Here is a 13,940-nt window from a genome sequence, read left to right as displayed (position 1 = left end):
TTTTTGTAGAGAAAAAGTTTTGCCATGTTGCCCAGGCTGGTCTGGAACTTCTGGGTTCAGGAGATCTGCCAACCTTGGACTCCCAAAGTGCTGGGATAACAAGCATGAGCCTGGCCTACAAGGCTTATTTTCACACATGCCAATTCAGTTACCAGCAATGTACACAGTTGAAATATTTCAGTTGGAATTTGGAGGCATTTTTACCAGAATAAACTTGTGTTATTTTTGCCAAACTTTAAACACACAGGTAATAGATTAGTAGCTGTTCTGCAATGTCCCAGCTATTTTTCTATGCATTTATAATACCCTTCTATGGGCGCATATAGAAATAGGTCTTATTTTTGAAACATATATGGAATCATTCTATGTACTGTGCAGTGACTGGCTTTCTCAGCGCTACGTTGTAGTGATCTTTTCATGCCAACACAGATCTACCTCATCCTTCCTTTTAAATGCTACACTATACACCATTTATGGATTTAAATTTTTTTTTTTTTTTTTTGAGACGGAGTCTTGCTCTGTTGCCAGGCTGGAGTACAGTGCCATGATCTCAAGCTCACTGTAACCTCCACCTCGCAGGTTCAAGCAATTCCTCTGCCTCAGCCTCCCGAGTTGCTGGGACTATAGGCACGTGCCACCATACCCGGCTAATTTCTTTTTTATTTTAGTAGAGACAGGGTTTTACCATGTTGGCCAGGATGGTCTCTATTTCCTGACCTCCTGATCTGCCTGCCTCGGCCTCCCAAAGTGCTGGGATTACAGACGTGAGCCCCAGTGCCTGGCCCAAGTTGTTGATTTTAAAACAAAATAACATAATGAGATTAAAGAGGAAGCTCAGAACTGATTTACTGCCCAAAACAAAAAAAATGCAAAAGAGTAAGATGACTAGAATTTTTAATCTCTTCTAAAAGCAAAGCTCCTATCTAGAAAGAGTGATCTTAATGGTATAATCTTACAGTAAATTCTACACTGTGTGGTAATTTTTAAAAAGTTGTAAACTAAGATGAAAAAATAGCCCTACATTAAGACACATCACAATTTTTTAACTGTACTTTAGGTTCTGGGTCCATGTGCAGATCATGCAGGATTGTTGCTTAGGTACATACATGGCAATGTGATTTGCTGCCTCCATTCCCCCACCACCTTCATCTGGAATTTCTCCCCATGTTATCCCTCCCCAACTTCCCCACACCTTGCTGACCCTCCCTAGGTATTTTTACAAGTCTTATAACTCAGTACCTTGAGCAATCTTAGTGGTACATTTACATTGAATGTCTTTTTTTTTTTTGGACAGAGTCTTGCTCTGTCACCCAGGCTCGAATGCAGTGGGTGGTCTCAGCTCACTCTAACCTCCACCTCCTCAGTTCAAGCAATTCTCCTGCCTCAGCCTCCCAAGTGGCGGGGATTACAGGTGCCTGTCACCACACTTGGCTATTTTTTTTGTATTTTTAGTAGAGACAGGGGTTCACCATGTTGGCCAGGCTGGTCTCAAACTCCTGACCTTGGCCTCCCAAAATGCTGGAATTACAGGCATGAGCTATGGCGCCTGGCTGAGTATCTCTTTTAAAAAGTTACTAGAAATTTAGAAAATACAAAAAACCATTTAATTCAACCTCAGTGTAAGAACACCTGGGTCCAATGATTTAAAAAAAAAATTTTTTAAGAGTAATACATGAATTTGATTAAAATAAAATTGTACAGACAGGTTTGTAATAGAGTGCAATCTTTTCTACCTCTCACAGTGGAATCTGGACCTATTGGACAAAATCTAGGAGTAGTCTTTAAGACTCAGAATGTAGTGGCTCATGTCTGTAATCCCAGCACTTTGGGAGGCCGAGGTGGGCAGATCACCTGGGGTTAGGAAATAGAGACCAGCCTGGCCAACATGGTGAAACCCTGTCTCTACTAAAAATACAAAAATTAGATGGGTGTGGTGACCCTCACCTGTAGGCCCAGCTACTTGGGAGGCTGAGGTCGGAGAATCACTTGAACCCGGGAGGCAGAGGTTGCAGTGAGCCAAGATTGTGCCACTGCACTCTAGCCTGGGCAACAGAGCTAGATTCCCTCTCAAAAAAAAAAAAAAAAAGTTAGAACTGTGAAAATCAGAAAATCAGAAGCACTTTCCTAAACAGCATACCCACTAACTAGAACAGCTTCCATCTTCGCATGGACAGGAAATGGCAAACTTGTCAAGAACCAATGTCCTGAGGCCCAGGGACTTGTACAAGGTCGGCTGTGTAAAACTGAGGAGGTTAGGTCTTCAATGGGTCTGTTTCCTTATGTTTACAATAGTAATAACAACTATTCTACCTGGGAAGAAAGATGGAGGAAGAATGAGAGGGTCCAGTGATGCCATGAAAAAGAGTTGGCAATGTAAATCCTAGACCACGACGGCCCACAGACCAAATTGGACAGCTGTTGGTTTTTGTAATAAATAAATAAAATTTTATTGCTTCTGCCTCAGCCTCTGAAGTAGCTGGGATTACAGGCACCTGCCGCCACGCCCAGCTCCTGCCCCAGCCTCCCAAGTAGCTGGGATTACAGGCACCTGCTGCCACGCCCAGCTCCTGCCCCAGGCTCCCAAGTAGTTGGGATTACAGGCACCTGCCACCATGCCCAGCTAATTTCTGTATTTTTAGTAGAAACGGGGTTTCACCATGTTGGCCAGACTAGTTTTTATAGGGTTTATGGCTTGTTGGGCACTAAAGCTGAGTGGTTACTATAGACCATATGGTCTGCAAAGACAAAAGGATCCGCTATATGACCCTTTACAAAAAATGAATTAGGGACTGCAGTTTTAGACCACTATGGGCTTTTTTTTTTTTTTTTTTTTTTGAGACGGAGTCTCCCTCAGTTTCCCAGCCTGGAGTACAGTGGCATGATCTTGGCTCACTGCAACCTCCACCTCCTAGGTTCAAGCAATTCTCTTGCCTCAGCCTCCCGAATAGCTGTGACTACAGGCGCATGAGGCCACACCTAATTTTTTGTAATTTATTTTTTGGTAGAGACGGGGTTTCACCGTGTTGCCTAGGCTGGTCGTGAACTCCTGAGCTCGGGCAATCTACCCGCCTCAGCCACTCAAAATGCTGAGACTACAGGCGTGAGCCACCATGCCTGGCCTGCACTATAGGCTTTTAACAACCCACAAGTGTGTGACTGCTGAATCTCAGAGTCAGTAAAAACCGTTGAGGAACTTAGGAGCTGAGTGTCAGCACTAGGTGGATCAAACCTGTGGCTGAGAAGTGCAATTGATATGTCTAAGGTCACGGGCATTTGACGTGGACTTCTGGAGCACACCACCGTTACCGCAAGCGAAAAACTACAAGGGATGAGGGTAGAAGTTGAGGACAGTGAGGCCATTGGGGCTCAGTCTCAAGTTCAAATGGCTGGTGTTCAGTGACCAATTTCTGAAAAGTGGACAGAAGAGCCTCATCTCAAGGCCGATTGTAACTGAAACTTATCTGTGCCCGTAGCAACAATATCTGGAAGTGGAAAGCAAGTTTCCAAGGCCCTAAAGAGGGTCTCAGCAGGCAGCCTTTAATAACCTAGGGGTCCTGCATCTCCCGAGTCCACTGCAGGGGCTGGAGATGGGTGTGGTGGAGGTAGCTGTTTATTGAGGCCTAGTGTGTTATGTGCAATATAGTTTCAAGAATTTATGCAATCTCATTTGAACCTCACAGACACCATATGGCACAGGGGGTAATATCCCCATTTAAAGCTGAAGATGAGGTCAGGCATGGTGGCTCATGCTTGTAATCCCAGCACTTTGGGAGGCTGACGCGAGTGGATCACCTGAGGTCAGGAATTTGAAACCAGTCTGGCCAACATGGCGAAACCCTGGCTCTACTAAAAATATAAAAATTAGCATGGCGTGGTGGCAGGTGCCTGTAATCCCAGTTACTTGGGAGGCTGAGGCAGGACCCGGGCGTGGTGGCAGGTGCGTGTAATCCCAGCTACTTCGGAGGCTGAGGCAGGAGAATTGCTTGAACCTGGGAGGCGGAGGTTGCAGTAAGCCGAGATCGCCCCATTGCACTCTAGCCTGGGAGGCAAGAACTAAACTCCGTCTCAAAAAAAAAAAAAAAAAAAAAAAAAAAAAAAAGCTGTAGCTGCTGAGGCTCAGAGAAGTTAATGACTTGCTCAAGGTCACACAGCTGTCAAGAGGTGAAGACGAGACTCCACTAGATCTGTTTGACCTGGAAATCTTTTTAAAATATTATTCACGGCACAGCTCATTGGTTACAGGACTAAGAATGTCACATAGCTGATAAGGGGGCTAGATCTCGGATACAAATCCTGGTCCATCAGTCCCGAGGACCAGCGGTGAGTCCAGATTGCATTTTCCAACCCAGCACAAGTTTCTTGCTCTTAAGAGTTCTTCAGCCCCGTCTCATCTCTTCAAGCACTAAGAGCTCCTGAAGAACTGGTCAGGGCTTCACTCTTTCCTCCAGGGCACCCAGAATAGGGTTCAGCCCCCGTGAACACTTCTGCGGTCCTCAGCTACCCCTTGGCGCCCACCCTGGGTGGTCGAAAACTTCAACTGGGAACAGCACGGGCTCCGGGTAGGCTGCTACCAGCCCGCCGGGCGCCACTTACCTGCCGCGGAGCGGTGAGGGTCCCATCCACGTCGAAGAGGCAGAGCGCTGGGCCGGACGCTGCCATGTCCCCAGTTTCTAGCCGCACCTTACGAGACTCGATGGCACCTGGAGCTCGGCCCGGAACTTCCGGATTCGGCTCCCGAGCTGCAGGGCACGTCGGGAAGAGGAGGCTCTGTTCCCACAATGCCTGGGACTAGCGCCAGCCACGATTCCTGGACCGCAACTCCCAGAGTGCAACGCGGTCACGCCCGCCTTGTACGTTCGAGCATGCCCTCTTAGAGGTTCCGGGGGCCGGTGGCATTTACTTCCGGCAGCAGGCGGTGGGACAATGGTAAGGAGGCGGGTGACGAGCCTTGTGGGGGCGATGTTTTTTGGGGATCGGGGTCGGGGCTGGGGCAGGCAGGACGCCCGACTTTCGGACTCGGAGAATCCCTAGTAGGAGGCTCCAGCGTGGGTTACAGTTCGCCATTCCCCGGCTTTCTCTGCCCTCCTTGGGTCACGTGCGCAGCACTAGTACTCGCTAAAACTGGCCAAGCTCTCACAGTGCATCAGGTACTAAGTTGAGGGCTCTAAAACCATCTTCTCGTTCACTGTGTTCTGAGTCCCCATTTTGAAAGGTGAAGAAACGGAAGCCCAGAGGTGTGAAGGAAGTAATTTGCTCAAGAATCCACAGGCAGTGACTGTTGGAGCCAGAACCGGAACCAGAACTTTTACTGCCTCACTACTCACCTAATAATATCCTTGTGCTATGTGTTGGGGCCTCCCCGCCTCGCTCCTCCTCCTCTGCTATTTCCGCTTCCCCATACTAGGCTAAGAAAGCAGCAGTTTCCTCTAGCACCCAAGATAACGTATAAATCAAACAGAATTGGAAAGTTATTGGGATAAATATCTCACAGATTCGTTGCTCGAGTTCCCCACTAAGACATTGATTATTTAGTTTCCTGCTTCGGGAAATGTTCACAACACCTTGTGGATCCCTTGTCCAGCCCAGAGTTTGTCCTGCCTAGGTATGTTTTGAATTAATGAAGGCTGTACCTCCTTTCCTGTATTTATTTGGAATTGCCTGGTGAAAGGAGGCCCGGTTTGAGAGTCGGACTCTGCTGCACTCACTGACTGTGTGTTTTGGGTAAATATCTTACCGTCTCTGGGCATAGTTTCCCTAGTGGTAAAGTGGAAATAGGGATACCTATGTTAGATAGCTGTTGTGTTGCTCACATGAGATAGCATCTGGCTTTACCCTTCCTTCTCTGGCAATAATGGTGACCTTGCAGGATTGGCGAAAGTCTTGGAGTGAGATGCTTTGCAGATGTTCACCGTGTGATTAATGTGGTTGAGTTCCATGAGAGAAATGGTCTACTATCTCCCTTTCAGGCTGCCCTTCTCCGAGCTGTGCCTAGGTTTCCGGGAAAAACTGCGAGGGGACGGCCTCTCCATGGGCTGTGGTGGTGCTGCAGTGGGCAGGAGGATCCCAAGAGGTGGCTGGGGAGCATGTCACCCACCTCAAAGGAGAAACCACCAGACGCAGAGACAGAGAAATTCCGAATGTTTTACCGTTTTGATGCCATCAGAGCCTTTGGGTACTTGTCTCGACTGAAGTTGGCACAGACTGCCCTGACAGTGATAGCTTTGCCACCAGGCTATTACTGGTACTCCCAGGGCCTCCTGACTCTCAAGTCCCTTTGCATCATGAATGGGGTGTCATGCTTTGCTCTGGCCATGCTCTGCTGGATGAGCTATTTCCTTCGGAGACTGGTTGGCATCCTGTATCTGAACGAGTCTGGCACCATACTGCGGGTGGCCCACCTGAACTTCTGGGGCTGGAGGCAGGACACATACTGTCCCGTGGAAGATGTGATACCCCTTACGGAAACCAAGGACTGGCCTGAAGAGCTGTTCATGCGTATCCAGCAGTACAGTGGGAAACAGACCTTCTACCTCACCCTGCGCCATGGACACATCCTGGACAAAGAGTGTTTCACACAGGTGTTTGGGGTGCTGCAGACATTCAAGTGAACAACTGGGAGCTGGACCTCTGGGTAACCCTGGGTTGCCTGGATTGACAGGAAGGCCAAGGGTGTGCGCAAGGTTGAAGAAAGGGGATTGAGTACTTGGAGACTTTGCCTGGGCCCCTGGGAACATGTGTTTTGTGATGTAGAAATTTACAAGGCGAGATTTGGTATCCAGGTTTAGGAAAAAGGCTCTAAATGCAAGTTCTTCTTTTGTTCTTTTCATTTTTTGAGATGGAGTTCGCTCTTTCCCCCAGGCTGGAGTGCAGTGGTGCGATCTCGGCTTACTGCAGTCTCCGCCTTCCAGGTTCAAGCGCTTCTTCCACCTCAGCCTCCCGAGTAGCTGGGACAACAGGTGCTCGCCACCACACCTGGCTAACTTTTTTGGCATTTTTAGTAGAGACGGGTTTCATTATGTTGGCCAGGCTGGTCTCAAACTCCTGACCTCGTGATCCACCTGCCTCGGCCTCCCAAAGTGCTGGGATTACAGGTGTAAGCCACCGCACCCGGCTAAGTGCACGTTCTCACAGCACTTGTGTGTGACATTCAGTTAGATAATGGCCAGAAGTTTCTGTTAGGAGCCAGTTATTAAAGGAACCTATGCCAAGGTCACCCAGACAGTCCATTGCTGTGAAATGGGAAGGCAAAGAGGTGTGGCCGGGGAGTGTAGGATTTGGAGCCAGAAGTCTCAGTTCTGTTACTTGTCCTGGGGCAGGTTATTGAGCCTCTCTGAACCTCCATCTATAAAATGGAAAGTCCTGCTTGTTTCAGGGGATGGGTGTGGGAATAAACAATAAATATCAAAATTGTTGCAGACTCAACAGCCCAGAGCAGATATTAAGCATTTGTATAGAGGTTTCAGGATGAAGAAAGGCTTTGAGCAGTCAGTAGGGACTTCCCGAACTCTGTGCTGTGCCCCCTTACATGTCCAGCGGCAGAAGGGACTGCCAGAAGGGACTGTTAACTACACATCAGCGAGCAGAGATGTCATCCAGGTGAGCACGAAACCCCACCCAGAGGTCTAGAGACTCTTGCTTTGGATGGCCCTGCAGTGTAATAAAGCCAGATGGACCGTATGCTGGTACACTATTTTATAAACTAAAGCCAGTTATATACACTGCTCTGCATAATTAATAACATGTTCATTATACAATTTGTAACAGTAAAGAGGAAGGAAGGTGTGACCTTTATGATTTTGCCACTCAAAAGTCAGTAACAATATTTTATTGTGTAGCCTTTCATTTTTCTTAACTGTAGCAAGATATACCTAGCAAATATATCTTTTTTGTTATTTTGAGGAGTTTTGTTGTTGCCCAGGCTGGACAGCAATGGCACAATCTTGGCTCACCGCAACCTCTGCCTCCAGGGTTCAAGCAATTCTCCTGCCTCAGCCTCCCAAGTAGCTGGGATTACAGGCATGCGCCACCATGCCTGGCTAATTTTGTATTTTGAGTAGAGACAGGGTTTCTCCATGTTGGTCAGGTTGGTCTCAAACTTCCGACCTCAGATGATCCTGCCTTGACCTCTCAAAGTGCTGGGGTTATAGGCATCAGCCACTGCACCCGGCCTTTCACTTCGATGCTTCTATCCTGTGCTTGCATCCCTGCCTTACTCGAGTCTGTTTTTACAGCAGTCAAAGTGATCCTTAAAAATGCAGTCACCTCACTCTGCTATGAAGGTTGATGACCTAATCCACCCTCCCCTTTCCTCCCTCATCCGCAACTCTGGAGATCATTTAGCCAGGTCACGCTGGCCTTGCTGTTCTCCAGTAATCAAGGATGATCCAGCCTCAAAGTCTTTGCATTGACAGTTCGTCTGCCTGGAAAGCTTTCTCCTTGGATACCTGCAAAGAGAACTAACTGCCTTCCCTTCAATGTCTTCCCTGTATAAGGGGTTGTACTATTTATGCTCAAGAAGTATAGTGAAGATTCAATTATATAGAAGAGACGCGTACACAGCAGTTACACATGGCTGTTCATTCCTTCTGTACTTCACCTTCACCTGCCTATCAGTTCCTTTAGTGACTGTGAATCCTTTCCCCATGAAGACATACAGCCTGTGGCTAAAAAATGTCTTAAGAATTCATAATGATTTCACCTTAACCTCATTGAAACCAGAAATTCTCTCTTTGTTGGGCTAGTTGTGAGTAATGACCTGAGTGAGTCCCACCCTGGGATATTGTGATTATGTCTGGGGTAGGTCCCCAGGATTTGTCTTTTTGACCCACTTGAAGCCAATTCTGAGATTTAGGCAGGCTGGGAATTTCTGAAATAAACAACTAGAACAGAAGACACCAGAGTGATTCGTGCTTCTGTGGACTTTGTGGTCCTGGGCCCATTTTCTGCCTAAAGAATAGGTTCTTAACACTGGCTTATTTGTAGAATCTCCTGGAGAGCGTTTTTAAAACCCCATTGTCGAAGCTCAGGACCAGGCATTTCCATTTTCACGGTTCCCTGGGTGATTCTAATATGCAGCCAGGATTGACCATTGCTGCCCCTAAAGTCTCACCACGCTGTTAAGTCACCACGCTGTTAAGTCTACAAGGGCTTGCCTTGGGAAGTGAGATGCCAGATTCTCACCCGTGCATTCAATGTGTGGTCTGCTCATGCAGTACCAGCAGAGGGCACACAGAGCAAATGTACTGTTCCAACCCCTTATTCCTGTGCTAAAATCATACATCTCCACCAGAGGACAGGAAATGTGTTAGGGCTTCTGTCATGTACCGGTTAGGGTAGTACCTGAGAGCTGCCCCCAAACAACTAAAAGTCAACAACATAAGCAGTAAAAGTCCAGGCACGGTGGCTCACGCCTGTAATCCCAACACTTTGGGAGGCCGAGGTGGGCAGATCACTTGAGACCAGAAGTTTGAGACCTGCCTGGGCAACATGGTGAAACCCCATCTCTACTAAAAATACAAAAAATTAGCTAACTGTAGGGCACATGCCTGTAGTCCCACCTACTCGGGAGGCTGAGGTGAGAGGATCACTTGAGCCAGAGGGACAGAGATTGCAGTGAGCTGAAATTGCACCGCGGCACCGCAGCCTGGGTGACAGAGCGGGATCCTGTCTGAAAAAACAGAAAGACAAGTGCCCAATCCTTGTTGAATCTGGTAGAACCTGGGCATGTGTTTATGCTTCCCAGGTAATTCCAAGGCACCCCAAGTTTTGAGAATCACCCAAAGCCATGCAATAGATGGCAAAGCAGCTTCTTAGAAAATGGGAGTTGCCTTTAGATTTGGGTGGTGAATATATTGATAGTTCCGCTTTTAACAACAATTCTAAACATAATTGTCTTAGTTCACTCAGGCTGCTGTAACAAAAATACCACAGGCTGGATGGCTCAAGCCACATTTATTTTTCATAGTTCTGGAGGCTGGGAAGTCCAAGATCAATGCGCCAGTGAGTTCATGGTATAGGAGGCCCTGTTTTCTGGTTCACAGACAGACTTATTCTTGCTGTGGTCTCACATGGCAAAGGAGGTGAGGGAGCTCTCTGAAATCCCTTTTATAGGGCACTAATCCCATCCATGAGGGATCCACCCTTGCAACCTAATCACCTCCCAAAGTTCCCACCTCCAGATATCATCACATTGGAAATTAGGTTTCAACATACGACTTTTGGGGTGACACATTCAGAATATAGCAATAATCTAACAGAAATACTGAAGTGTACATACAAGGATGTTCACTGAAATATTTCCAATATCACAAAAACTAGGCCGGGCACGATGGCTCATACCTGTAAATCCCAGAATTTTGGGAAGCCGAGGTGGAAGGATTGCTTGAGGCCAGCAGTTCGAAACCAGCCTGGTCAACATAGTAAGACCACATCTCTAAAAAAGAAAAATTAAAAAATTAGCTGGATACAGTGGCACAAGTCTGTAGTCCTAGCTACTTGGGAGGCTGAGGCAGGAGGATTGTTTCAGCCCAGAAGTTCAAGGCTGCAGAGCCATTACTATGCCACTGCCCTCTAGCCTGGGTGACAGAGTGAGAACCTATCTCAAAAAAATAAAAGAAGAAAAGTAAAAACTGGGAATCATCTAAGTTTCTATTACTGGGCCACATGGTTAAGTAAATGTTGGTAGATCCATATTGTGGTATACATGGAACCTTTAAAAAGAATGAGACTGAACTATATCTATGGAAAAGACCATGAGGTAGGTAGGAAAAAAAAAAAGCAAGTCACAGAATAGTGTTCTGTGTGATCTTATTGTGTTTTTAAAAAAATACATGTTGGCCGGGCGCATTGGCTCACACCTGTAATCCCAGCACTTGGGAAGGCCGAGGTAGGTGGATCACTTGAGGTCAGGAGTTTGAGACCAGCCTGGTCAACATGGTGAAACCCCATCTCTACTAAAAATACAAAAAATAGCTGGGCATGGTGGTAGGCACCTGTAATCCCAGGTACTCAGGAGGCTAAGGCAGGAGAATTGCTTGAACCCAGGAGGCAGAGGTTGCAGTGAGCAGAGATCGCGACATTGCACTCCAGCCTGGGCAACAGAGTGAGACTCCATCTCATAAATAAATAAATAAAACATGCATTGTAAATCGTGAGCAGTGCTGGGAGAGCACGGGGCTGAGAGGGGCAGATGGGACAGTAAGTACTCCACTTTCAACATGATAACCTAATATTGTTTAAAAAGTTTATAATGAGCACGTCACTCATTCTAACAAATGAAAAATGCAATAATAAACAGTCTCTTCTTCTGTTCCTTCCTCCTCCCACCAGCTTTTTAGGCAAAGAAAAGTTTCTCAACCATGACTTCCAATTCTGGACTCAGAAGCTGAGTAGATAGAAGGAAACATGCAGTTGTTGAAAACTTGGTTAAAGCACCTGGTGATTTAACCATGTTTGTCTCTTGTTGAGTGGCTTTTCTTCCTGTCTGGATTTTGCCCCCCTCTCCCTGCCATGCCTGGAGTTCAAAGGGACTAATCATGTAAATAATTTAGATGCTTAGGGTGGTCTGTAGCATGTCAGTTTTCTTTCTTTTTTCCATAATGGAGCCTTGCTTTGTCATCCAGGCTGCAGTGCAGTGGTGCAATCTCAGCTCACTGCAACCTCCGCCTCCCGGGTTCAAGCCATTCTCTTGCCTCAGCTTCCCTAGTAGCTGGGATTACAGGTGCACGCCACCATACCTGGCTAATTTTTGTAGTTTTAGTAGAGACGGGGTTTCATCATGTTGGCCAGGCTGGTCTCAAACTCCTGACCTCTTAATCTGCCTTCCTTAGCCTCCCAAAGTGCTGGGATTACAGACATGAGCCACTGTGCCCAGCTTGTTTTTTTTGTTTTTTTTTAAGACGGATCCTTGTTCTGTTGCCCAGGCTGGAGTGCAATGGTGCAATCTAGGCTCACTGCAACCTCTGCCTCCTGGGTTCAAGTGATTCCCTGCCTTAGCCTCCTGAATAGCTGGGATTACAGACGCCCACCACCACATTCAGCTAATTTTTGTATTTTTTAGTAGAGACAGGGTTTTACCATGTTGGCCAGGCTGGTCTTGAACTCCTGGCCTCAAGTGATCCCCCCACTCCCTGGCCTCCCAAAGTTCTGGGATTATAGGTGTGAGCCACTGCACCTGGCCACATGTCAGTTTTCATACGGCCACCATCTACGCATGAGGTCTGCACAAACTGGGGACCTGGTGACGATGCTCCCATTGTGCACGTGGAAGAGCACAACCCAGTGGTAGCTATTGTTCTCCTTCCCGTGCCAGTTACTAAAAATGAGACTTACCTTGTCGTAGGGCCAGATGTCTACAGCATCCCCCACCTCATCATTACATAACCATGTTTAATACACTCCCCAAAACAGATCTGGTGGGCTGAGCAGCTTGCAGAGGACAGCCTGGATGAATTGCCCAAATAACTGGAGTTGGGAGCTTGCTTTATGTTACTGCTTTATGACTTCAAGACTCGTGAGTTCCTAAATGGAAAGCAACAGGATCCCTCTGAACTCCAGGCAGAGTCCAACTTTTGATGGCCTTGTTTTGATCCTGCGCCATTCAGCTCTAAAAGCTTGCCTGGTTAGAGTCCATCAGGCAAGGCTGATACCATCTAGCCACGTTTATACCAACTCTAGGGACAAAAACGTTCGTTTTACTGATTAACAGTTGAAATATACACCCAGATTAAGTTGGGCTTGTACCTGTGCTGGGAAGTAGATTTAATATTTACCAGTGGGAAGTTAACTCTACAGAAATGTAATATTGCCGTTTAGAACTATTTGAGACACACTCAGTTATTCATGGAGAAGAAGCAGTAAAAGACACTAGCAAGTATTAAACACCTACTGTGTGCCAGGAAATTCTTATATAATTTCGTTTAATCGGCTGCCAACACTTTGAGTTGGAGAACCCCAGAGAGGTGGTGGAGTGTTTGGGTGAAGCATGCAGCTTCTGAAGCAAAACTTCTTGCTTGCTTGAATTCAGCCCTGTCAGTTCCCAGCTGTGTACCCTTTCTCTGCCTCAGTTTCTTCATCTGTGAAGTGAAGATAATAACACCACCTACCCAGGATTGCTGGGAGGATTAAATGACTTACTACATGAAAAGCACTTAAAATAGTGCTCGGTCCAGGCAAGCACTCAATAAATGTTAGATAGCAATCCTATATTCATCCTTATTTTGCAGAATAAGGCTCAGAGAACTGGAGTGACTTACCCCCAATCACCCATCTAGAAAGCAGCAGAGATGGGTCATTCCACTGCCTCCCCAGGGGAAGGACAGAATATAGAAAACCGGCTGGGCGCTATGGCTCATGCCTGTAATCCCAGCACTTCAGGAGGCCGAGGCGGGTGAATCATCTGAGCTCAGGAGTTCCAGACCAGCCTGGCCAACATGGCGAAACCCCGTCTCTACTAACAATACAAAAAATTAGCCAGGCATGGTGGCCAGGTGCCTGTAATCCCATCACTTTGGGAGGCTGAGGCAGGTGGATCCCCTGAGCTCAGGAGATCCAGACCAGCCCGATCAACACGGTGAAACCCTGTCTCTACTAGGAATACAAAAAATTAGCTGGGCGTGGTGGCAGGTGCCTGTAATCCCAGTTACTTGGGAGGCTGAGGCAAGAGAATTGCTTGAACCTGGGAGGTGGAGGTTGCAGTGAGCTGCGATTATGCCATTATACTCCAACCTGGGCAACAAGAGCGAAACTCTGTCTCAAAAAAAAAAAAAAAAAAAAAAAGGAGAATGTGAGCTGCGAGTAGGGACCACACCTTGTCCACCCCATGTCCTTGTCACATAGCGTGCCCTTAATTTACTTAATGACATGAATGGCCTCACAGTACTTCCCGATCCCAAGGCAGAGTTATGCACGTAGAGTGTTCCCCAAGACATCCCTAAGAGGTA

The 13,940-nt window shown here is 47.1% G+C and overlaps 2 protein-coding genes across 3 annotated transcripts in view; one reads left to right on the top strand and one right to left on the bottom strand.

Annotated features, from left to right (window-relative positions):
• Positions 1 to 4,762, bottom strand: part of PMM2 (phosphomannomutase 2) — a 37,677-nt gene extending 32,915 nt beyond the window's left edge. For both annotated transcript variants that reach the window (XM_012448283.2, XM_064362446.1), the window contains exon 1: positions 4,594 to 4,762. In XM_012448283.2, coding sequence (XP_012303706.1) covers positions 4,594 to 4,659 — 66 coding nt within the window. In that variant the 5' untranslated portion in view covers positions 4,660 to 4,762. The remainder of the gene's footprint in view (positions 1 to 4,593) is intronic.
• A 138-nt stretch (positions 4,763 to 4,900) lies between these two features.
• Positions 4,901 to 8,890, top strand: TMEM186 (transmembrane protein 186). Its single transcript, XM_012448282.2, has 2 exons — positions 4,901 to 4,926; positions 5,967 to 8,890. The coding sequence occupies exons 1-2, from the start codon at positions 4,924 to 4,926 to the stop codon at positions 6,606 to 6,608; spliced, it is 645 nt and encodes a 214-aa protein (XP_012303705.1). The 5' UTR covers positions 4,901 to 4,923; the 3' UTR covers positions 6,609 to 8,890.
• The last annotated feature ends 5,050 nt before the right edge of the window (positions 8,891 to 13,940 follow it).

The sequence above is a fragment of the Aotus nancymaae genome, unplaced genomic scaffold (assembly GCF_030222135.1).
Source record: "Aotus nancymaae isolate 86718 unplaced genomic scaffold, 86718_ANA_hifiasm-v0.15.2.pri h1tg000049l, whole genome shotgun sequence".
NCBI lineage: Eukaryota > Metazoa > Chordata > Mammalia > Primates > Aotidae > Aotus > Aotus nancymaae.
This window is presented reverse-complemented; position numbering and strand designations above follow the sequence as displayed.